Source organism: Eptatretus burgeri, unplaced genomic scaffold, assembly GCF_056783735.1.
Source record: "Eptatretus burgeri isolate ZD-2024b unplaced genomic scaffold, Ebu_testis_v1 Ebu_testis_scaffold_349, whole genome shotgun sequence".
In the NCBI taxonomy this organism is placed as follows: Eukaryota; Metazoa; Chordata; class Myxini; order Myxiniformes; family Myxinidae; genus Eptatretus; species Eptatretus burgeri.
The window spans coordinates 21-25,383 of NW_028222298.1; the positions used below are offsets into that span (position 1 = coordinate 21).

Consider the following 25,363-nt stretch of genomic DNA (forward strand, 5'->3'; position numbering starts at 1 on the left):
AGGGGAGTTGGGAGAGAGGAGGGGAGAGAGGAAGAAAGGTTTGATGAAAGAATGAGCAAGTTAGGGGGAGGGAGCAAGGAATGGGAGGAGAGCGACACCTCACCACACGTCACCAGACACTCCGGGAGGAGGAGGAAGGGGGACAGTGTGGAGGGAGGGGGAATGAGGAGTGGGGAGCGAGGAGGGTGGTTGAAGGGAAGGCAGCATGAGGGTAGGGGAAGGGTAAGAAGTTTGAGGGGAGGGGAAGCCAGAGTGAGGGGAGGGGAAGGCACATTGGCGTACCAGGGCGAAAGTGCTTTCAATCATCAAAAGCAAATGAACAGGTCTGTCACAGACATACTTGTCTGTATTCATATCTCTCTCTGTATTTCCACAATGTGAGATTTCTTACAATACTTGATATGACATTATCATTTCAAAACATCTGATTTATTTTACTGTTAACATCCACAAGCACTTTGCAAACATCTATGTTTATGTATTTTGGTTTCAGATTTGGGACTGGGTCCTACTTATAAAGATTGGAGAAGGAGTTGTTGGGATCGTGGAGAAGGCAAAGAACATCCTTTCTGGAGAAGAGGTGGGAATTTGTGGTGTGTTGTTGTGCAGTGAGGGTCCAGCCAAGTGTTTTTTTTGTTGCTTTGATGTTGAAGAACAGCTGAATGATGTGTTTTTATTCCTCGTGCAAAGCAGAAGGCAGGGTGAAAAAATTTGTTCACTGTCGATCTGACTACAGATGTCAGTTTCTGATCAGTGAACTACTTGGTTACCTCTGCCACCAACGGTGGACCTGTCTGTCTACTTGTCTATCTGTCTTGTTGTCTTTGAGCAGGATATCTCATAAAGTTATGCATGGATTCTGTTGAAAATTGGTGGATAGGTTGGGTGTTTGATAAGATAGGTGACAAGAACAAGCCAATTCGATTTTGTTGAAGGTCCGGATGCAGATCCGGTCTGACAGTGGGATACGAAATGTAAACTGTTCAGCCTGGTGGAGGTATGTGCTCTACCAAGTGTCATTCGTGTTTCATTTGAATTTTATATTTTGAATAACACAGAGCATGACTTGGAACACAAACCTGCAGTTTAACCGTGCTTTGGTTCTGAATTCGGCAAATTATACGGAATCTCATCCCGAATCTGCATGTGCCCAGAGATGGAAGATGATGGTTTTTAATCTGTCTGCAAGTCTGCCAGCCAAACAATATTGAATATCATTCCAAAAGGAATCGTACTGTTTTTAAAGACGTCGTGAAGGACAAAAAACAACAGTCCATGTCAAATCGAGTGGTGCAAAAGACTGTTCATCAACGGTGGTAAACTTCTGAAAAATGTTTTTGTTTGTATTTCCACAGCATTTAATACTTTCATTTTATTTCAATTGAATTACATTCCTGAGCACTAAAGAATGCAAATCACCTGATTGGAACTTTCAAAAACGTTCAGTTTCGCAAATTTTAAATCGAACATGTTGGGAACATAGAACGCATTACCCCATGCACTATTCAAGTATATACTTCAATTCAAATAAAATAATGATCTTGCTGATATCAATTCTTATAAAATATTGATTTTTTTTTTTAAATGATCATTAATAAAAATTCTGGAAGTTCAGCACAATTGAAGCAGTCTTGTGCCATATATAAAGAGAGCAACACCCCACCCCAGCGCCAAATATAAAGAGAGCAACACCCCACCCCAGCGCCAAAAAAAAAAGTCTGGCCAACTGAACAACACGTGCCGTGTTCGTCTCGAATGAGCCGCGACCCATTGATCACGCGGCAACGAGAGATGAGAACCGTTGTACACACTCGTACGAATATGTTTAACACTTCAGATCCATACAATTTATAAGGATGAAACTTGGTGATATCATGAGTGGAGACATTTTCTACCATTTGAATTCAATCCAAGATGATGTTTTCAGTACTTTTCCTGTCTTCACCGATTTAATCCAGTGCACGCTGACTGGCTTTCTGTTCCAGCTAAATTCTGAGGGTGACAGCAGTAATTCCGCACAGAGAGAGAGGGGGAGAGAGTTGGAGAGAGGAATGAATCTTTGTTTCCACTGGCAATCAAGTTATGATTACTTGGGGGTGGGGATCAGAAATTGGAGAACAATATATTTGTGTTGAGTGCATTTGGGGATTTGTGCGAGACAGAATCAAGAAATGAAAACAGGACTTTCCAAACCAACATCGTCATGAGTCGTACACCTCTGTGGGGCATGGTCGATGGGATGAAGTTGCATCACATTATGACGACCAGTTAGATACGGCTAATGATGCTATGGATCGATATCTTGCATTCCATCACTGACGATTGTTATGGAAAGGCGGTCCGGAATCCTCGCGTTCGACATAAACACAGTCAAAAATGGCAGTAGAAACAGATCACTTGAGTTTCTTTACGACAACATGCATGGTCACACACTTACTGCCGAGTTTACCTCCATATTTGAGTGCTGTATTTTCCGCTTTTGAATGCCTTGTTGCTTCTGCTCCACTTGTTTCACCAATAAGTTCTTCCCTTTCAGCTGGCCTTCGACTTCTTGGAAGTAGCACTCTCCAGCGATGAAGAGTTTTTCATTCCCATGTCCGAGCAATGGGTGATACAGCCTTCCTTGTATATCTTGAGCACAGTCAGAGCATGAAGGTGATATCCCATGTTATCGGTCCCTGATTTTCACAACTCGCAGACACTCCTGGCATCCTCTTTTCTTCACTTTTGAGATGCAGTCGTCTTTTGAGGTCGGAACATCAGTTTGAGGCAGGGAAGCGCCCTCAGGCGACTAATGTTTGTCATGGTGATGCAGCTGGTAAGCAGGAAGGTGAACTTGAGGGGTAGTATGGGGAGGATGCTGTATGTGGACGATCTGGTTGTTGTGGTGGAAAGTGGGTGGGAGATGCAAGAAGTACTGGGGGAGTGTAAGGAGGCCTTTTGGAAGCATTGGTTGAACATAAGTATGGAGAATACTGCGGTGATGTGCATTCGGCAGCAGAGAAAATAAATGAATAATCAGGTTAGAGGGGAAGGAGATCAGACAGGGAAATAGGTTTGAATATCTGGGAGGAATAGTCATAAGGATGGTAAGTCTGAGGCAGAGGTGTGGAGAATGATTCAGGCGTGTACCAATGCATGGATTAGGGTGAAGGGATTAATGGGAGATAGAAAGACGTCAAGGAAATTGAAAGGGAAGGTTCTGATGTCGTATGTAATGCTGGCCGACTTTTGCGGTCTCTATTCAGTGGCATTGACAAAGAAACAACAACAGAGGCTGCAGGTTTGCGAGAACAACTGGGTCAGGATTGTGGGAGTAAAGAGTTTGGATTGAAGGAGGATTGATGAACTGAGGGAGGAGATCCGGTGTGCAGATGAGTTTTACGGGGAGATTGGTGAAATTCTGGCTGAGATGGGCTGGACACATGGTGCAGATGGGGGAAGAGAGAGGAGCAAAATAGCGGATAGGTTGAGGTCGCAAGGTAGGAGCAAAAGAAGTAGATCATGGTTGAGATGGGAGGATTTGAGAGTTGAGAAAAGAGGTAGACCAACGAGGGTAGAAAAGATCATGGTTTTGGATTGGAGGCGATCTGAGTTGATGGTGAACCTGGAAGACCAGGTTTTGTAGACCTGGAAGTAGGAATGAAATTGAAGATTGTGGAAGTTTGCTCCACAGGTTGCAGAAAAGGGGAAACGAATGAGGGGAGGTGAGCGGTGATCCTATATTTCGGTCGTTAGCATTTCGGTCGTCAGCAAAAAGGTTGGAAAGTGAATACAAATCGAAGATGTTATCCATCACCTTTTCCTTCTTGTGTTCAAATGGGTGATCCAGGAATTCGGCCAGGAACACTCTGACGTCTGTCTTAGTAACTTTCCCATTATGGACATTTTTTTTTTGTATACCTTGTCAAGGCTCGTATGAGAGCTAACACACTACGCACATTAAGGGGGTGGGAGGGGGCATGATACATGAGGAGTGGGAAGGACAAAACAGTGGGGAACAGCGACATGAGGAGAGCTATGGAAGGGAGAGGGATGGGGCGGAGAACATGAGGTATGCAAGATGGACATTGCAGGGACTTTCATTGAGGAAAGCAGGGAATTTGAAGGACGTGGGGTTGGGGTGGATTATGGGCGAAGAAAAGATCGAGGATTTTGACGGGGGATGATGAGGTGGTGGTGAACAGACGATAAGAGGGATGAGGGAGCGAGGGCGAGGGGGGGTGGACAAGAGCGAGGGGGGGATAGGGAAGGGAGAAGCTAGGAAGTGGGGGTGGGGAGCAAGGAATGTGAGGAGAGCGATGCCTCAAGACACGTCGCCATGCAGTCTAGGAGGGAGGTGGGGGGCGAGGAAGCATGGGCTAAGGGATAGCAGTGTGAGGGGAGGGGCAAGGAAGGAAGCATGATGGGAGGGGAAGGAAGCGGAAGGGGAACAGAAGGGAAGGCAGCTTGACTGGAAGGTAAGTCAGCGTACCGGGGTGAAAGTGCTTTTTATTGTCGATTGTGAAAGTGAACTTGTTATTGTTGCAGACTTTGTTTTCTTTAAATCCACATCCTCATCTGTCACTGATAAATACTCTCTCTTGTGTCTGGTTCTCTCATCTTTCATCATGTTGCACATATTATAGTGATGATCAAGATATATTGAACGAAGTCAGCATGAAACTTTTGGACTGTCTTTGTTCACCTTCCCAAAATAGTTCCAAACTGCACTTCTGGACCTTTTGAATGGCAATACTGTCAAATCTTTATCAGTCCATGTATTGCCTTCCCGTCCATCAGCAAAGCAATCAGCACGTGTTACCAGCCAACTCTAAATGCCTTGAGATTCATTTCAAATGAACACGTCCATGGGGCGTTTGGTTTGCAAGAGACTTGCTTTTGCTGCTTTGTTGCAAACGGTATGCCCCAGGGGCATGTTCCTTTTCAATTATTTCATCGCCAGGCCATTTGAAACTGGAACATACCCAAGGGGATGGGAGAAATTTTCCCTGATAAAATACGCTTCTTTCTTTGAAGTGGGAATGACTCAAAATCGACATCGATTCTGGTTAATGACTCGATTCCTTTAAATTCCATGGTTGGAAGATTACTTTGGTAACTATTCCTCGCACCACCATTAAGCACTCAAACAATTACTCCAACAAAACACTTGATAAGGAACTGCTGGCTTGGCATGTGATGAGCAATCGGTTATCACAAACACCACTGGGAGATCCCTGGAATGTCAAACAATGTCCAAATAGGACAAATGAACAGTTTTAGTCACAGTCGAGACTGCTGCTTTGGTCAATTCCACAGTTTAAATTTTGAAATTTGGCTCAGATTAAGAGATTCTCTTGCTCATCACATGTGCGGAAATGAAATAAAGGCAGGAACACTTGGAGATGCCCAGAGTGTCAAACAATATCCAAATTTGACAAATGAACAGTTCTGTGTCACCGACATACTTGTCTGTATTCTTGTCTCCCTTTATATTTCTGCAACGGGAGATTTCATACAATACTTGATGTGACATAATCATTGAAATAAATCTGATTTCTTTCACTGTTAACATCCACAAGGACTTTGTTAAGATCTTTGTGTATTTTGTTTTCAGATTCAGGACTGGGTCCTCCTGAAAAAGATTGGAGAAGGAGGTTTTGGGAGAGTGTACAGGGCAAAGAACATCATCTCTGGCGAAGAGGTAGGAATTTGTGGTATGCTGTTGTACAGTGGGGGTGCAGCCAAATGTGGTGTTTTTTTGCTTTGTTGTTGTAGAACAGCTGAGCGATGTGTTTTTACTCCTGGTGTGAAGCAGAATGCAGTGTAAAGCAATTGGTTCACTCTGTCTGTCCATCTGACGACAGATGTAAGTTTATGATCAGGTCAGGTCAGGTATGGGAGCATGCGCCGGAGCAGCACAAAGATGCATCCAGTTTCTGCTTGCACTCCAGCGGCCTCATTCTGGCCATCCCCCAGGCAGATTCCTGGCCTAACCCCTCCACTTGAGATGCTGATCAACCTGCTGCAATCACGAGGCATGTGGTCTGCCCATTGGCCTCCAATCTCGAGGCTCCCTCGGTGAGAGAATCTGGTGAGCAGGGTCAGCATCAGGAAAATGAGCCACACGTCTATGCTGCTGCAGCTGACGCTCATGAACTATGCAGGAAACAAATGTAATTTGAATCTCTCTCGGCAACTGCTCGTTGGACACAAAATCTGACCACTGAGAGCCAAGGATAATCTGAATCGACCTTTTTCCAAAAGAATTAAGTCACCGTCTCAGATGCCTGGTCAGAGTCCAAGTCTTACATCCGTAGAGCAAGACTGGGAGCACCAAGGACCTGAAGACTCAGAATTTCGTCCTCCTGCATAGGTTTCAGCAGTGACACACCCTATGATCCAGTGAATCCATGACTCCCCAGGCCTGACCCAGACATCTGTTGACCTCTGGCTCACAGCCAGAAGTGACATGAATATCACTGCCAAGGTTAGTGAATCTCTCCGTGACCTCAACATCCTCACCACCAACAGGTACAGACAGGATAGCAGCCTCCAGGATGACATTGAAAGCCGGGATCTTAGTTTTGACCCAGGAAACCCATAATGCCAGCGGCTCCGACTCCTCCTTCAGCATCTAGAGGGCCCCTAAAAGGACATCTTGAGTCTCCACAAAGATAACTACATCATCTGCAAAACCAAGGCCAGAGATCTTGACATTCCCAAACGATGCACCACTGCTTGATCTCTCCGACATCCTCTCCAGAATCCAATCCATACAAGTGCTGAAAAGGGTGGGGGCCAGCACACATCCCTGAGGAACTGCAGTAACAACTGGAAAAAAGTTAGAGATGGTATTACCACATCTCACAGCACTCTCAGTACCAGCGTATAGTTCAGACATCAGATTGATCAGTTTTGGTGGCACCCCACGAAGACCAAGAAGCCTCCAGAGGGCGTCCCGATTCACTGCATCAAATGCTTTAAAGAGATCAACATGAGCTGCAAGCAGCCTCTGCCGAAACTGTCGTCTGCATTCTGCGAGGACCCGAAGAGCAAGCAAAGATTCAATCGTTGTCCTCTTTGTTGTAAAGCTTGACCGCTCTGGGCACTGGTGTTCAGATCCTTTCGGGGATCTCTCTTCTCTCTGGTGGCCCATTGTGTTTTCATTTCTCGGAATCCCTCAGGATGTGATGTGTCATTGTAGATTGCCCATCGTGAGTGTGACGGGCTTCGGCCACACAAGAAACCATCTTGCTTGAAATTGTTCTTCAAAATATCAAAATTTATGTCATTGGAGACTTGACGTCAACTGAATTGTTCAAATTGGAGGTGGGGAGAGGGGGGGGGCAACATGACACCTTGAAACCACGTGACTGCAATTGTGAATCACAGCACACCATGGAGAGAACAAAATAAATGCCAGACTCTCTTTATATATGGTGCTGCACCACCCAATATAACATTTCCAAGTACTGCAAATAGAAGGGTTTTGAAAGTACAAAGAATGCGATTTGTGTTCACTGGGTTCAAGTATATAATTAAATTTTCAATAAAATAAAGAATTCCTGAATTTACTGCCATTTTGCAGTCACTATTACACCACCTCATCAAACATGTTGCATTAGTTTTTCGTTCCTGTTGTTTGTGTCCTTCGATTTAGACAAAATTAGAGACAAAGTACTGCTGAAGGGTACGTTTGTGTTCCGATTAGTGTTCAAAAAATAACATTCAATTTCAACAAGTTGTTCATCGATCAGAAACTGTTGGAAGACAGACAGCCTGACGGATGGATATGGATCAATAGCTTAACCCCACTTTTTCCTCCACATGCATGGGGTCAAAATTTGAGGATCGGAGAAAAAAAAAGGGAGGAAGAGAGACAGAGAAGAGGAAATGGGGAGAGGTAAGGGAGATTAAATGAATGGAGAGATCAAAAATTTAACAGTCTTGTGATGAGCATTGCTTTTACTTCATATTTTCACAAAGATTGGAGACGCAATCGTGGCTCATGATCGAAGGAGGTGGTGAAGAGGATACTCAGGATAAAAGGGTGTGGAGAGTAAAAACTCATGTGGGCCTTGAAAGTTAGTGGTAGATGTAATATTTTCATCATTGTGACATAGCAAAGCTCTGTGAGATGTAAATATATCATTATTTACAATAAGTTAATTTTTGACCAACATGTAAATACATCAAATGTGCAACTTATGAAAAGGAAAAGTTGTTTTGCCTGATTGTTAAAGATTCTTGAAATTACTGAACCAACACAGCATGAGCCAACTCACCCTGATCCACAAAGGCCATTGTATTCATTAGTTTATATAAAAATTGTACTTTTACTTATTTTATGCCTTTATGCACTTCAGACCCAAGGTGTTGTCATGTGACCTAATTTCTTGTCTTCCTCTTCCAGGCTGCATTGAAGTTTGTGAGAAAAAAAGAGTATCAACGAGAGGTGAGTTTGTGTGGATGGGGAGGTAACAGTGCATAAAATCTCAGAACTGATTCAGTTTATATCGACGCCGATCATGGAGAATGTGTCCCTAAGACTGCTCTGTCTTACTTAACCTGTGTGAATTCCTCCACTGTGGGTGCAGTTATCGGCCAAAGGGGCGATGATGGGTGGGGAATTGTGGGACATTTCCCCGCCCCACTTTTTTGATGAGTGGTGATAATATATCGATGCCCACCACCCCCCCCCCCCCACCATCAATTTTTTTGTTGAGTACATAAAATACTGTCGCTTCCGTGCCAATTTAGACTGATGTTGGATGGATGGACCGACCGAATTGGCTTTTTATTCCCTTGGACTGCATTCGCACAATGATGGCTTTGTGCACAAGGGAATTACAAGAAGCACACGAGGCTCTTCACTCTTTTAAAACCTACGGGTTTATTTCCCAAATCCCGACCGAATAAATAAACAGGAGATGATTGAACGAACTGAGGTATACGATGATGGGTTGAGGTGGGGAAGAAAGGGGGAACAAGAAATCGACAAAGAAATACAGTAAACCCGACAATATCGCGGGGGTAAGGTTCCTGGAAAATCCTGTGATAGTTCAAACCGCAATTGCAGAAACCAAGGGCCAACGGGAAGAGGGGGTTTCGGTTCCTGGACTTTGATTCCTGGACTGGCGAGGAAGATCAACGGCAGCCAGAAATAATCGCATTACAATTGAAATACACATGTAAATATATTGCTTACAATGTGTAAGCACACCTTACCTGCACATATATGTGATGCCCAGTTTATCGTCTGTCCTGTTGTGTTCTTTCGTAGGTGTTATACACTACAAGTTGAACGTTTTAGAACACCCCCATTTTTCCAGTTTTTATTGAAATTTAAGCAATTTAATGTTTCAATGTACTCTGAAATGAAAGCATCGAACAACTGAACAATTGCAGATAAAAAAGAAATCATGCAATCGTTTTGTTGAACAAAATTTAATCTAAATTTTTCACATCAAAATAGCCACATTTTGCAGATATAACAGCCTTGTTATATCCGATTCGTGTGCACACTCATACGAATATGTACGATATGGCACCCCACAAAGAAGCCAGATTTACATTTGTACAATACTCGTGGCATTCTTTCAACAATGGAAATCAAATTTTGTTTGGAAAGTTCTTCCCAACACTGTTGTAGAAGTTCCCACAAATGTGTCGCACTTGTAGGTTGCTTTGCTTTTCACCCTTCTGTCCAGTTTGTCCCAAACCAGCTCGATGGGGTTTAAGTCTCGAGATTGTGCTGGCCATTCCATGATTTTAAGCCTACCGTCTTGTTGACCTCCGCTATCGAAGATGGATGGAGGCGACTGTTTTCACCCCTTTCTGTTTGTTTGTTTGTTTGTTTGTGAACAGTATTACGGAAAAAACTCCTCGACGGATTTCGACGAAACTTGGTGGGGGTGTGAGGTCTGGTCCAAGGATCATGCCATAAGATTTTGGACTTGGTCCAAAATCCAATATGGCCGCTATGGTGGCCAATTTGAAAAAATATTTTAAAAATTTTTTTTTGCATTTCTACATGTTTTAAGTGATTTCCACCCTCCCCCCCATCCAAAAAAAAAATGTTAGAGAAAAAAAAATTTTGCAACTATTTTTTCAACAAAATTTCGATTTCTTTTTTTGCATTTCTACATGCTTTAAGTGATTTCCAATTGTCTTTTTCTCTTGTCTTTTTCCAATTTTTCATTTGTTAATTGTCTTTTTCTCGCCATTATGAGAGCAATATACGACTTCATGCAGTGTAATATTGTCCAAATAATGCTTCAGAGGGTGTAGCAACAGAGTCTGTTCCAACACTGCTTTTATACAGACAAAGGGTTTGTAACTCATCAACAAAAGTTATGACACCTGTAGGCATTGTTTACATCAACTTTCAAGGCTTAATTTACTTCCATTGCTGCAGAACAGCTGCAGTTGCGAACCCATTACTTGTTCCCTGAAAAGGGCCTTTTTAACAACTCTGAAATTTGCATTATTTTTCAGTTCTTGGTAACAAACTTTTTTTTTAACCTCTGGCAGTTTTCTGCTTAGCTCTGTACCATTTCAGGTTATTCACTGGACTTGAACTGCTTAAATTTCAGTAAAAACTGGAAAAATGGGGGTGTTCTAAAACTTTTGACCAGTAGTGTATTCCTTCCAAATTTGTTGTTGTTGTTGTTGTTGTTGTATTGCCGGATGTTCAGAGGTTGTGAGGAAGATGATGAGGCAAGGGGGAGGGGCATGTGGAACGTGAACAAGACGCCATCTTAACGGAGTTGGAGATATGTGAACGTTCCATGCTGTGGAATAAATGGACTTGAGCCTTGCAATCACATTGTTTCGTGTCTGTTTGGTGACGTAACACATCAGAGAGATGACACACACATTGAGGAATCACCCTGCCTGTGAAACACTGGGATGACAGTTTATAGCTTGGTTGGGATTCAAATCCAGGCGACACAGAGAGAGCATGTATACCTATTGGCTTTCCTGCCGTGGTGTGTCGATTCATGATTTCATACCTTAAAATTATTTTTTCTCATTGTCATCATGTGATGTATTTTGCCTTCCTATCTCTGGAATAAAACTGCGGAATCGCCATTGAAACTTGAAGAACTCACGCCAAGTGGCTTTACCAAGCATTCCAGGAAATGGTTGAAGAAACTTTTAAAAGTGAAATGTTTAATTTTATCAGCATTTGTCTTTGCCGAAGTGACAGCTCATAATAACGGAAGATCGTACAAAAAGAGGAAACGTTGTGGAAAATATATTTTCGTATTTTCAGTGAGGCAGTCACTGCCTGTTGCACTCCAGAACAACACGTGGCCAATGCAGGCGAGTGACCCCTGAACTTTCTTCAAGTCGTCGATATACAGTATTCAGTGACAGTGTGAATATTGTAGTGTGCTTGTCAAGTGATTTAGCAATTCCAATGACATGGTTGATAAGAAACTGCTCACTTGGCACGTGATTTTCAATCACCGAACCGTCATATCAAACATACACCTCCCGTTGACGCAAGAAATGTCAAATATGTCCAAATTGGAGAAATGAACACTTTTCTCGGAGTTGGAACTCTTTTGAGTTTGACTCTGGAGCTTAAATTTTGTATCTGCTTCACTCAAGAGATTCTCGTGGTGATCACATGTGTGTAAATGAAATAAAGCAACAAACACTGATATCTCCGGGCGTTTATAAGCATGGAAATGTACCCAGCGTTCAGAGTTTTGATAAACAGGCATTTGATAACATGAGTGTGGAAAGTGGAAAAAAAAAATCTTTATCGTTACGAAATCGTTGCAGCCTGTTCCAAATCAAGGCATGGTTGAGCAGGCCATAAAACATGGCGGCTTCAGACCCCTGCGAGGTTACCTCTAAAATCAATAGTGTGCTGGAAGGCAGTATTTAATAAAAGATTCCGCGATTGGCTTGTGCACATGCTGGATTTCATGAGTTGGAGTACCACGTACTGCACGGTGTGCATGCACAGAAAATGTATCACTTGTGAATGAGTATTCATATGGATAGAAATTTTCACTGGAGTGCTGTGTTACTTCAAGTTTTCTTCTGAAAGAGCCTTTGTTCACCCAGAGTAGAATTTTCAGGAGAGAAAAGTTATTCTGCCATCGTTGCATTGGAGATGAATGTGTCATGAGACTGTGAAGCGTCCTCAAAAGGCAGAACACGGTCCACATCCGACTGCAGGCATCATCAGACAAACCATGAACTAAATTCCACCCCCCCCCACAACCCTGCTTCTCCATCAAATATAACTTCTACAATGCCCCCCTCCCCCCACCACACCTTTTAAATAGCCATTGATGCCCATGATAGGACGTGTTGACAAAAAATACCGTTTAATGCATGGACATGATCCCCAAATCTCGGATGCATTTGTTTCTTTTTCTTTTGCAGTTGCAGAAAGAAGCACGCATCATGGAAAGACTACATCATCCAAACATTTGTAAGTGTTCATTTGGGGTGTAAGGGTGGGGGGAGTGAGGAGGGGTGAGGTGTGAGGAGGAGGGTGCGAGGAGGGGTTGGGGAGTGAGGAGGAGGGAGCGGAGAGCAGTTGGGAACTGAGGGGGTGTGGGGGGGAGAGACACCTCACCAATGTCACTTTGTACTCTGGGAAGGGGGTGGGAGCAAGGAGGATGGAGGAGAGAGGAAGGAAGAAAAAGGGGAAGTGGGAGGGGGTTTGGGAGGAGGTAAGTATGAAGGGAGGGAGTTTCTGGTCTTGCATTTGGCAGCGGGATTTTCATTTGGAAACGTATTTGCGGGGATGGTGGAGCAGTTTCGTTTTGAGCCTTATGAGAGTGATTCTGAGGAAGAAGGTGGAAGTGAAGATGGAGGTGTTAAAAATATGTAAACACCGGTTGCGTGTTAACTACAGCTCGGTAGATTTAGCTTTTCACTCAATTGGCACTTTATAATGGAGGGATTTTGTATTAATTGATAAACCGGCTTCTATATTACTCCAGCAGCAATACGCATTCTGGCTTGACAGGATGGACAAAATGGCCACACTCAGACACAGTATACAAAATGGCAACGAATGCTTTGTTCCATCATCGCAAGCTGACCAGGTGTCTTGTATGTTACGGGATCATCCTGTTGCATACTATCCCTGGATGCCGTTTGTGTCTGTATCGTGTCCCACCGTCATGTCCATGAGATGTCGATGTCCATCCCCAGTCGAGGGGGAGTGGTGCTATGGTGGAGAGGGGGTATGGGTGGTGGGTATTGTTGGTGCGATGGTTGATGTGGGATTATTGGGGTGGCGGGGGTGGAGGGGTGGGGAGACCCTGAAAGTTATTGCGTCCTTGGTCAAATCCCCTCTGAGGAGGAGATGATACACACATACATACTTTCTCTCCATTATCAATACAGTAGACGCTGGTTTATTTGATTTGCATAAATTTGTGTTGAAAGATATTTTTTATTAATGAACAGATAATTCCAGATGAGAGATAATTATTAATTTATAAATATTTTCAGGTGAACTCATGGTAACTGCTGGGCAATGGTGACAGGTGTTTGATTGTTCGCTGAAATCGTCCGTGTTCATGTGCTGGTTGTTGAGGGGAGATGGTGTTACAGTTTTGAGTTTCGGCCGTTTGTTCCGCGATGAGGGGTGGGGGGGAGAGCGATGCCCCACCAATGTCACTTTGCACTCTGGGAGGAGGATGGGAGTGAGGGGATGGAGGGGAGAGGAGGGGGAGTGGAAGTGGGGAGGGGGTTTGGGAGGAGGTAAGTATGAGGGGAGCAGGGCATTCTGGACTTGCATTTGCAGGGTTACTTGAGGGGGAAAGAGGGAGAGGGGTTCTCGACTTGCATTTGCTTGTTGGGCTTTGGGAGAAGGTGAGGGGCAGGTGAAATTTTTTTTTTTACTCATTGTGATCATCTCATTGATTTTGCCTTCCTAACTCTGGAGATGTCCTGATGGAGAACCGCACCGCAGAGTCACCATCATAACTTGTAGAGCTCAAAGCTTGAAGAGCGCTTGCCAAGATGCTGAAGCAACAAAATGTTTGAAAAAAACCTTTAAAAACGAAACATTTAATTTTTACCTCCACCACCTATAATATATGTGTGAATGAGGTTATATTTTCACCCCATTCTGTCTCAGGTCTGTTTGTTTGTTTGATTGTTTGTGTGCTGGATCTCAAAATGTTGTGGACGGATCCGGATGAAACTTGGTTGACAGGTTGGGTGTGTGACAAGGACGAATTAACTTGATTTGGTGAAGATCCGAATGTGGATCTGGATGCGAGAATTATTTAATTCTTAAAGTGTTTCTTCACCATTTTAGAGAAAGTGCGTAAAACGATGTGGTACTGTTTGGCATATTTCAAAAATGTATTGGGCCTGATATGTTCTCGTAGATCAGGCATTACGTGGCGGTGGTATGCGCTCCAGTGAGTGCCCTTGTAGTTTTATATGGATCTCTCCATGTTGAAGTGAAGTTATTAAAATGAACGAAGATCGTAGAAAAAATGGAAAAATCGTGTAAAATAATATTGTCCATTTTCACCAGGACAGTCACCACCTGAGGCACTGGTGTCTTCGGGCGTTAAAAACATTGTAATGTACCCAGCAATTCATAAGTATGATGATCAGACATTCGATGATATGAATGAGGAAAGTGATAAACAAAACTTGTAATTGAGAAACCATTGTGGCCTCTTCCAAGTCATCGCATTGTTGAGCAGGCCAAAAAAATGGTGAATTAAGACCCCAGCAAGAGACAGGGAGGTGACAAGGATCAACCTTGACAAAGTTTCATTAAATAAGGATGTTAATTATCTTCTCAAGGGGTGTTTAAATTAACCCAAACACCCAATTTTCACTGATGCACCATCTTGGAGTTCCTTTTGTATGCAGGCAAATTTTGGGTCCATGAGGTTTCATGGTTTTGGAGTTGTGGAGGAGACTGACGGAGTAACGGACAGACTGACTGACGGACACACACGAACATTTGTTCATGCAGTTAACCATTTTCTGGAAAGTTTGAAACTGTAGATTTAACAGTGGTGAATGTTGTTTTTGAACAGGTAAAATGTTTAACAGCCCTGTGACTTTGCTGCATATCTTTTTGGGAATTAATTAAAATCGACTTTCAACCCTCTGCATTTAATATACGATGTTTAAATATACATTCTAAAATCACCTTCCTTTGCTATTTCTGAAAATGTGAACATTTTTTTATTTCTTTGAGCACAGGCCTCTCTGTCGGTGCAGAAATTCCTGACTGCTCAGTCGATCCCTGATTGTTATTCCCAGTTATCTTGTCTTTGGATGAGTTTATTATATATTTTAACTGGAATTACACTTTGTTTCCCCAACAGTGAAGATGCTTTATCCAGCAGAAATGAAAGGAAATGCTGTCCTGTGTGTGGAGTTTGTGGACGGGTGTAAGTTTTCTTCCTTTGTTTTTTAAAACTCTGCTGATGTTTGTGCCCATCGAGTCTCGTCACACTTGAGCAGCTAAAACATTCGATATCTCCAAATTCTGGAACGTTGATAATGATGAAAAGTTTGAAAGACTTTGTTCTCTGTGTCAAAGGTTCACATCTTTCAGAAAACATGGCATTCAATCATGACCTTTGATTTACACATCACAAGTTGAGCAATTCCATTTTTGCACTTTGGGAAGTACAAAATGAAAGTAAAATCATGAAGTTCAAGGAAATGTAGAAGTGGCCACATATATATATATATATATATATATATATATATATATATATATATATATATATATATATATATATATATATATATATATATATATATATATATATATATATATATATATACACATACCTTAACAGAGATTGGGTGTTTTTTCATGAAGAATGTTCCTAATGTCTGGAGATCTTCCATGAAAATGTTAAAATGAAAAGGTAAATTAGAAGAAATGTGATTTTGTGTGGATTTCACCTTTTTCTCACGTCCACTTCCGGTTATTATGTGAACCCAACTCAATTCCTGTGGTTGGCTTCTGTTTCATTATGTCCTCATCACAGGAGGTGCTAACAGAAGTAAATGATGTTTGGCTGGATGTGGAGCCTTTTGTTGTCTCTCTTTGCTGCAGCATTGTGGGAATGGCTGTTTAACCTCAGCCTTGCGCAGTCTGTTGAAGTCCGAAGCAATTTGAATCGCTACATCCATGACACGTCGAAGTCCCTGTCGTCAGTTATACTGTGAATATGTGTACACAGATAAACCCCCAACTGGTGTCTAAAGGGAAATGGGGCAGATGCATTGTGTGGGGTTTTTGATAGGTCTTCTTCCTTCTCTTCAATTATCCTCCTCTTATTCATGGCCATGGCTCATTTTCGGTGGTTGCCATGTCACTCGTACCACAGATCAATTTGGTTTCTTCTGTTCCCCCAAATTACCATGTAACATGCAATCGAGTCTGCATCGGGTACAAACCTGTTATTCTTTACAAATTCCCTTTCTTTCTTCATTAACTCTCACACATCATTGCACACAACCACATTCTAGACAAAGGACTCCCCACCTCACTTTTTTTTAAAGTGCTGGGCAGGAAAAACCGTGAGAGGAAGAGTGAACAACGAAGAGGAAATGGCCAACTCTGAAATGATTGACGGAAAAGGGGGCATTGGGTGGTGAATGCAGCAATTAAATTGCACTGTGCCAAGTCAAAGGGCACGCCAAGACCTGCGCTTCTGGAAACTCCACCCCCTACAAATTTGCTGCCTGAAGTTTCCGTCCCTCTCAAGCGGCTTAAAAGGCAGAACACCAGACCATTCGTGTTTGTTGCAATGCGCTGCGGACCTGGAGACAACCTGCCTGCCGATTTGTGCCGAGAAGGAGTGACCACCATTTCCATTTGTGCTGGAGCCAGGACAAGCTGTGCCAGACAGTGCTGGGTGAACGGCACAGCGATGGGTCCAGTACGAGACAGAGGCGCGAGAATGAATGAGCAGCAATGTCCCTGGCATGGGGAGGTAGCTCCACTACTGAACTGCACTTCTGTCTCTTGCTTTCCCTTAAATAATTCCTAAATATGTCTCCCTCCTCTCAAGAAGAGCATCATGATTCCAAAGTGCTGTCAATGTTTTGCCTCTTGACCCTTCTGGGTGAGGTTTTACATTCGCACCTCACATGTTTCCTCAAAAGCTCACAGCTAATAGCACACAGTCTCACTCACACCCTTCTGTTTTACTTACCCCTCCTTCTTCCTCATTTTATTCCAAAAATGGGATTGGCACACATCCAATGATGCATGCCAGAGTGAGGAATAGGCTGATCAAACGTTTTGCTCTGCCTTTTTGTCTTCTTTCCTTGCTATCTATGTTTGCTCGGAAGGATTCGTCTGGTGTGTTGTCTTGTTTTTAGTTACATAAGTAAGAGGAGAAGGAGAAATAAGTGCTCAGGGTTAGAATCTGCTCTTGTGTGCCTTTCTTGATTGCTTTATGTGCCTGTACATTTGTACTTCATGATTGGTTAATGTGCCTTGCAGATACGTGCCTCGTTTTATTTGGCAAATGGTTTTCCATCCTGCCCATTTCATCTCATCCCATCTTTTGTTTTGACTTTGTGTGAAAGACGAGAAGTGAAACCCGAAGTCCCTTTAAGACCCCTTCGAACCCTAAACCTAAAAAATCTGAAAACCCACTCCATGGGAGTACCTCCTGTGCAGCTTCCCTTCGCAGGGCAGCTCACCAGATGACGGGATTGGAGCAAAGCCTTCGGGACCCCCAATCTTTGATGATAGAAGGGAAACCACGGGGTAACATCCCTTGGTCAGTTTGTGGGAGAGTGTGTCAGAGTGGTGCTGAGGTGTCGTCCACCAGACGGCAGTCTCCTTGGGTTAACCTGAGGCGGTCTCTTCGGGTGGTTGCCTGGAATGTCCTATCCCTAAGAGAGGATGATCACCTGTCTGTTATCATCTGAGCTCAAGCGTTTGGACATCGGGATTGCGGCTCTTGCTGAGGTTCGGAGACCGGTTTGCGGCGAGATAATGGTGGGTGGTTGCACCTACTATTGGTCTGATTGCTCTGATGGTTACCATACCCAAGGAGTTGCTGTAGCTGTGTCCAATAAGCTGACCCAAATGATAATTGAGGTAACACCGGTCAACGAGCGTATTATGAGATTAAGGATTCGTCACTCCTTCGGTGTCATTTCCCTGGTCTCTGTTTATGCTCCGACTTAGGCGAGTGATCTCACCGTGAAGGATGCATTCTGCGCCACACTCGAGTCTGTGGTTGATCAGTGCCCCAGACGAGATACACTTCTAGTCTTGGGGGATTTCAATGCATCGACTGGAACTGATAGGGATGGTTATGAGGTGTGTGTTGGTCCCCATGGGTCAGGAACTATGAACCAGAATAGCACTATGTTCCTTGACTTTGCAAGAAGTCATGGACTTAGGGTGGATGGTTCATGGTTTCAGCGCCCACAAGCTCATCGCTGGACTTGGTATTCCAACGCTGGTGGTGTGGCAAAGGAGATTGACCATGTCCTCCTTGATGGTCGTTGGAGGATGATCCAGAACTGCAGGGTCTACCGAAGTGCTCAGTTCCTCAATACTAACCACACGCTTGTTGTAGCAACTATAAAGCTGCACCTTAAATCCTGGAGAATGGTACTGTCCCAGCCTCGGCTGGATGTTGGCAAGCTCAGGGATGAGAAAGTAGCTGAGGAGTTTGCAAACAGGCTGAGTGGACACTTGGGGGGTCTGGGTGCTTTGGGGGGTCCTGAAGAGTTGTGGAGTGCCTTCAAGACCACTGTCCTTGATGTTGCCGGTGGATGTCTTGGAACGCACCGCAGGGCAAAGAAGAATTTTGTCTCAAGGGACACTGGATACCATTGACCAGAGTCGCAGGGCCAGGCTGTATGGCAGAGCTGAGCTGTTCAGGGAGCTGAGGCGTAAAACTGTACGTGCACGAAGGGTCGACAAGGAGGCCTATGTGCGAGGAATCTGTGAGGGGGTAGAGCATCACCTGTGGACAGGTGATTCTCGTCCCGCTTACAGGGGAATTCGCGCATTGCGTTCATCCAAGCCCATCCCTCGGAGCACTGCAGTTCGAGCAGAGAGTGGTAGGCTCTTGACAGAGGAGTCTGAAGTGAAGGCCTGCTGGGCCGGTTACTTTGAGCGGTTGTACCAGGCTGATTCCCCAGCTGTCGAGTTGGACATCAAGGGTGTTACAATCCCTGTTGCTGACCCTCCAATCAACTGTGGTCCACCTTCGCTTATGGAAACACGGGCTGTGGTGAACCAGTTGAAACGGGACAAAGCTCCAGGGATCTGTGGCATCCATGCTGAACTTCTCAAGGCTGGTGTAAATGCTGCACTCGTGTCGTTGCATGCAGTTTTGTGCTCTTGCCTGGAACACAGGCATCATCCCAACTTATTGGAAGAGGGGCCTTGTTGTTCCGCTCTGGAAAGGGAAGGGTGATCGCCAAGACTGCAACAACTACTGAGGGGTGACGCTGCTCTCAGTGCTGGGCAAGGTCTTTGCTCGGATAATTAATGATAGGGTTCGCCACCATCTGCTTGAGCTCCAGCGTCCAGAGCAGTCAGGCTTTACACCAAAGAGGTCAACGAATGACCGTATCCTTGCTCTTCGTGTCCTCACTGAACGCAGACGAGTGTTTCGGCAGGGGCTGCTTGCAGCCTATGTTGATCTCTGTAAAGCGTTCGATTCAGTGAATTGGGATGTCCTCTGGAGGATTCTTGGTCTTCGTGGGGTGCCACCAAAACTGATAGATCTGATGTCTGAACTCCACTCTGGTACTGAGAGTGCTGTGAAGTGTGGTGGTACCATTTCTGACTTATTTCCAGTTGTTACTGGAGTTTGTCAGGGGTGTGTACTGGCCCCCACACTTTTCAGCACTTGTATGGACTGGATTTTAGGGAGGATGTCAGAGAGATCAAGCTGCGGTGCATCCTTTGGTAATGTCAAGATCTCGGACCTTGATTTTGCAGATGATGCAGTCATCTTTGCGGAGACTTTAGATATCCTTTTGGGGGCCCTCAATGTGCTGAATGAGGAGTCGGAGTCGCTGGGATTACGGGTTTCTTGGGTCAAAACTAAGATCCAGGCTTTTGGTGACATCTTAGATGCTGCTGTCCTGTCTGTGTCTGTTTGTGGTGAGGATGTTGAGGTCATGGAGAGGTTCACTTACCTTGGCAGTGATATTCATGTCTCTGCTGGCTGTGAGTCAGAGGTCAATAGATGTATGGGTCGGGCCTTGGGAGTCATGGATTCACTGGATCATGGGGTGTGGCACTGCTGGTACCTGTGCGGGAGGACGAAAGTCCGAGTCTTCAGGTCCTTGGTCCATCCAGTCTTGCTCTATGGATGCGAGACTTTTTTTTTTTTTGTATACCTTGGTCGAGGCTCGTATGCGAGACTTGGACTCTGACCAAGGATCTGAGACGGAGACTTAATTCCTTTGGTACCAGGTCTCTTCAGAAAATCCTTGGCTATCGCTGGTCGGATTTTGTGTCCAACGAGCGGTTCCTGAGAGAGACTCGGATGAGATTTGTTCCCTGCATAGTCCGTGAGCGTCATTTGCGGCTGTATGGACATGTGGCTTGTTTTACTGATGCTGATCCTGCTCACCAGATTCTCTCAGCGAGGGCGTCTCATGGGGTGGAGGAGGCCAGTGGGCCGACCACGTGCCTCGTGGTTGCAGCAGGTTGAACATCACCTTCAGGAGATGGGGATGGGCCTGGCATCTGCCTGGGGGATGGCCAGACGGAGAACCCTGGAGTACCAGCGGAAAGTGGACGCAGCGACGCGCTGTTCTGGCACATGCTCCCATTCCTGACCTGACCTGAACCCAAAAACCCTTTCTGACCACAAAGACCCTGAAGACCCTTTTGACCCCCAAAGACCCTCAAGACCCTTCATACACCATTAGATTGGCAGGAAGTTCTGTCCCAATGATTGGCTCCACAGTTAGCCAGGGCATACTCATGGTTCCGCTCGGCCATACAAAAATATATAGACCAGTGCGCACTGAGGGAACATTCCTCATTTGGCATTTCCAAACCACTCGTTGAAGGTAACGCATTTGTTCAAGAGTATGAACCCTGCCATGTTTGGCGGTGTCAATCGGCATCCGTAGTTGTTTGACAACCTGACGGGCTGTGGACTTATTGGCTGTGCGGCGGCGTGCAGGGCTTGAGGTCAGAAAGAGTCCGAGAAGTGCCCCTCGTGGTGAACCCCATTTCTGTCACAACATAGACACAGATTCCAGGTATTAAGGCCTCAAGTCTCAGCACTTTATCTGCACTCTCTGGTTATTTCAACAAGAGTTGGCAATGTAAGAAAAATAATGCAAGAATTAGTCCTTTACCCTGAGATGAAGGTTGCTATCAAGGTGTGACGGTGTTCACCGAGTTATATGTGCTCTTTTATTTCTCTCTCTTTAAACATGTGTGAATTCCACTACTAATCCAAATTATTTCCCTCACCAAAGGAGAGGGTATTGCATTTGGGTCCGTTTGTTTGTCTGTTTGTCTGTCTGTCTATCTGCACAGAACATGAGTCTGTGTATTAATGGCATTAGACCCTTTGCAATCTGGAGATCCATCAAGACCATGAAGTCCCTCAAGACCCCAAAAATAACTTTGACCCCAAAAACCCTTCAGAGCCTTTAGAACTCGAAGACCCTTCAGACCCCTTCAGGCATTTCTGACCCTTTAGCCCCTATATTGCACCCTTCAGAGTGTTAGACCCTCTCAATCTTTTTAGACCCTTTGGACACTTCACTCTTAATTCCATTTTGACCCCTTTATACATTTAGACCTTTTTTGATAGACCTTTTGACCAACTGACCTTTCAACCATTTTACTTTTTCAACTGTTTAGACCTTTGACATTTACACATTTCCAAGACAATTTAGACCTTTTGATCTGGAATTAATGACCTTTCATTTACTTGCACCACTCAAAATGCACCACACAAAAGAAGTCCTGGTGATGATCTGCAATCTCTGATTGCTCTTTCTTGTTTATTCTTGTTAACGGGAGAGGGGGTTTTGCAATCACGAGTGTGTGTGTGCGTGTCTGTGTGCGTGCGCCCAGGCTGTAGCTGTTTTACCATTTGAGCTTTTGTCACATATTTTCAAGAAATCTTTATTCTGAGAATATGAAGAAGACAAATGAACAATTTGGTCAAAAGGTCAAAGGTGTCGTTCAGCAGATGGAAGAAGAAGAAGAAGTCCGAATACAAAATGGATGGGCTTTGCATTTTCAGATGTTTTGTCATGTTTTTGGGAAACAAATGTCATCCAAACAGATTGAATCTTTTGCTGAATTAAGCAACTGAAGAAATGCATATACTTAACGGGGGTAGACAGGTCTGTGGTTGTATGTTTCACTGGAAGGAACCTGGTACAAAATGACCATTCCCCATTCTTGCATCCATGACCACCAAGTCCGATTGCGAAAAAAAAATGTTAAGTTTTATAAAAACAAATCAAAACATTTTAATTTCCTCGAACCAAGAGTCCAGCTTGAGCTGTGGGACCAGTGGTCGGGATGGGGATGAAATTGAATAATGATCTGAAGTGATGACGTGTCTGCCTCATTCTTTGTTGAGAACGGAGTTCTGCCTTTTGACAATCTGGTTGAGGTGAGGAAACGTTATTTGGATACCCGAGCAAATAACCTGGCAACATCCCTGCTTCCAAATCGTAGAAAAGGACAGTTTATCGAGAACATATTTCTCTCCTGATCGGTGTGTGAGACTGTTGTAATGTTTTATCATTGAGATACACCTGTGTCATGCTTCACAGAAGGAATGCCAGGTTACTCGTGCCTTTTTGAGAATGTATCACCACCCAATCAAACACTTGATAATTACCGATCAAATCAGATTTGATACTGCGAATGGGCCAACCTGGCCAGTCTCACTGACCAATAGAACAGGTGTAAACTGGCCTGATTTCCAAAATGCTGATGTGATTAAAAGGTCCTAATAATGCTTCTCTATCATTGTGTGCAGGTTCACTCTTTGACATTCTCTTGAAATATGAGAGACTTTCAGAGATACAAGCGTGGCATGTTATGGTTCAGGTGAGCTCAATGAACTTTATTGGCATCACTTGTGATGTTTTTAAGCACAACTTGGAGCATAAAAAGTAAATAGTAACAACATTAAAAAGTACAAATCCGTCTCCATGCATGTTTTAACCCCTTTCATCTCCTTCTAGTTGTTTTCTGCTGTCGAGTACATGCATGGCCAGAATATCATTCACTTGGACATCAAGGTAACTCACGGCACCACAGGCTTATTAGTTCAGGCTGGTGACACAGTGTACACTGGTGACACAGTTGGAGTGTACACTCCAAGTCTGATAGATCAGTAGTTTAAACCGTGACTAAGTCATACCAAAGACTTGTAAAATGATACATGCTGCTTCCTTGCTTGATATTCAGCATGAGCCAAGGTACTCAGCATTGCCTGGCAACGCCAGGATCTCCTCTCACCCTTCCTCAACCTCATTCCACCCCAAGCCCTTCCCCTGTCCACTCACACTCCTTCCCCTGCCCCTCCCACTCCTTCCCCTGCCCCTCCCACTCCTTCCCCTGCCCCTCCCACTCCTTCCCCTGCCCACTCAAACTCCTTCCCCTGCCCACTCACACTCCTTCCCCTGCCCACTCACACTCCTTCCCCTGCCCACTCACACTCCTTCCCCAACCCGCTCCCACTCCTTCCCCTGCCCGCTCACACCCCTCCCCCTGCCCCTCCCACCCCTTCCCCTGCCCTTCCCACTCCTCCCCCACCCCGCTCACACTCCTTCCCCTGCCCCCTTGCACTCCTTCCCCTGCCCCTCGCACTCCTTCCCCTGCCCACTCGCACTCCTTCCCCTGCCCTCCCACTCCTTCCCCAACCCGCTCACACTCCTTCCCCAACCCGGTCACACTACTTCCCCAACCCGCTCACACTCCTTCCCCTGCCCCTCCCACTCCTTCCCCTGCCCACTCACTTCAAGTATGCTTTCACCGTGTTTGATTTGAGGAGTAGATATGCGTGGGTTGTTCATTTGAAAAATAAAACAAGTAATACTCTAATGTTAGCTTTCCAACAGATATTCAATAAAAGAAAGAGAAACCTAAAAACTTGTAGACTGATGAGGGCACAGAGTTCTACAACAAAACGTTTTTGAATTTTCCTTAAAATAACAGCATTACATTATACAGTATCTTTAATGAAGGAAAAGCAGTTGATATTGAGCTATTCAATCGCATTTTAAGAGAGAGACGATATAAAAAGTTCACTGAACTCGGTTCTCAACAATGGTTTTCAATAATTCAGGACATTGTGGATGAGTGCAACGATACGATTCACACCTGACCAAAAACGAAACCATCAGAAACATTTACAAAATTAAAATATGAAAAAGAAATGAATGACATATAGTCAAAGTTAAAAGCTGGTGATATAGTAAGAATATGCAGGTGGAAATCTCATTTTGAAAAAGGTTACACGAAGCGATGGACAAATGAACTTTTTAAAATTGTTGATGTAATCAGTACAGTTCCTTGGACTTACAAATTATGTGATTTAGAGGGGAAAGATCTTTTAGGTTCATATTATTCACAGGAATTACAAAAGACAAACATAAGAAATTGAAAATAATTTTATTTTTTAATTGACTCCACCCCTCTTTTCACTCCACCAACACAAGCCCCACCCACACAATCCCCACCCACACAAACCACACCCACACAAGCCGCATCCACACAAGCCGCATCCACACAAACCAAACCCACACAAACCAAACCCACACAAGCCCCATCCACACAAGCCACATCCACACAAGCCCCGTCCACACAATTCAACCCCACACAAGCCCCATCCACACAAGCCCCATCCACACACACCAAACCCACACAAGCCCCATCCACACAAACCACACCCACACAAGCCCCATCCACACAAGCCCCATCCACACAAGCCCCATCCACACAAGCCATACCCACACAAGCCACACCCACACAAGCCCCGTCCACACAAACCAAACCCACACAAGCCCCATCCACACAAGCCCCATCCACACAAGCGTCATCCACACAAGCCACACCCACACAAGCCACACCCACACAAGCCCCATCCACACAAGCCACATCCACACAAGCCACTTCCACACAAGCCTCGTCCACACAAGCCACATCCACACAACCCTCGTCCACACAAGCCACACCCACACAAGCTACACCCACACAAGCCCCATCCACACAAGCCCCATCCACACAAGCCACACCCACACAAGCCACATCCACACAAGCCACATCCACACAAGCCACATCCACACAAGCCACATCCACACAACCCTCGTCCACACAAGCCACACCCACACAAGCCCCATCCACACAAGCCCCATCCACACA

At 44.6% G+C, this 25,363-nt stretch overlaps 1 protein-coding gene across 2 annotated transcripts in view; it reads left to right on the plus strand.

The window, feature by feature from the left end:
* The first annotated feature begins 291 nt into the window (after nucleotides 1–291).
* The window catches only part of LOC147007285 (putative serine/threonine-protein kinase SIK1B), a 44,432-nt gene continuing 19,360 nt past the window's right edge, over nucleotides 292–25,363 (plus strand). The window contains exons 1-7 of one of the 2 annotated variants that reach the window (XM_085867425.1): nucleotides 292–580; nucleotides 5,600–5,686; nucleotides 8,399–8,440; nucleotides 12,394–12,442; nucleotides 15,327–15,392; nucleotides 22,974–23,044; nucleotides 23,182–23,238. In XM_085867425.1, the coding sequence (XP_085723551.1) occupies nucleotides 12,415–12,442; nucleotides 15,327–15,392; nucleotides 22,974–23,044; nucleotides 23,182–23,238 (222 nt within the window). In that variant the 5' untranslated portion in view covers nucleotides 292–580; nucleotides 5,600–5,686; nucleotides 8,399–8,440; nucleotides 12,394–12,414. Of the gene's footprint in view, nucleotides 581–3,405; nucleotides 3,708–5,599; nucleotides 5,687–8,398; nucleotides 8,441–12,393; nucleotides 12,443–15,326; nucleotides 15,393–22,973; nucleotides 23,045–23,181; nucleotides 23,239–25,363 lie in introns of those variants that run through there. The other variant, XM_085867424.1, reaches the window with a different exon arrangement.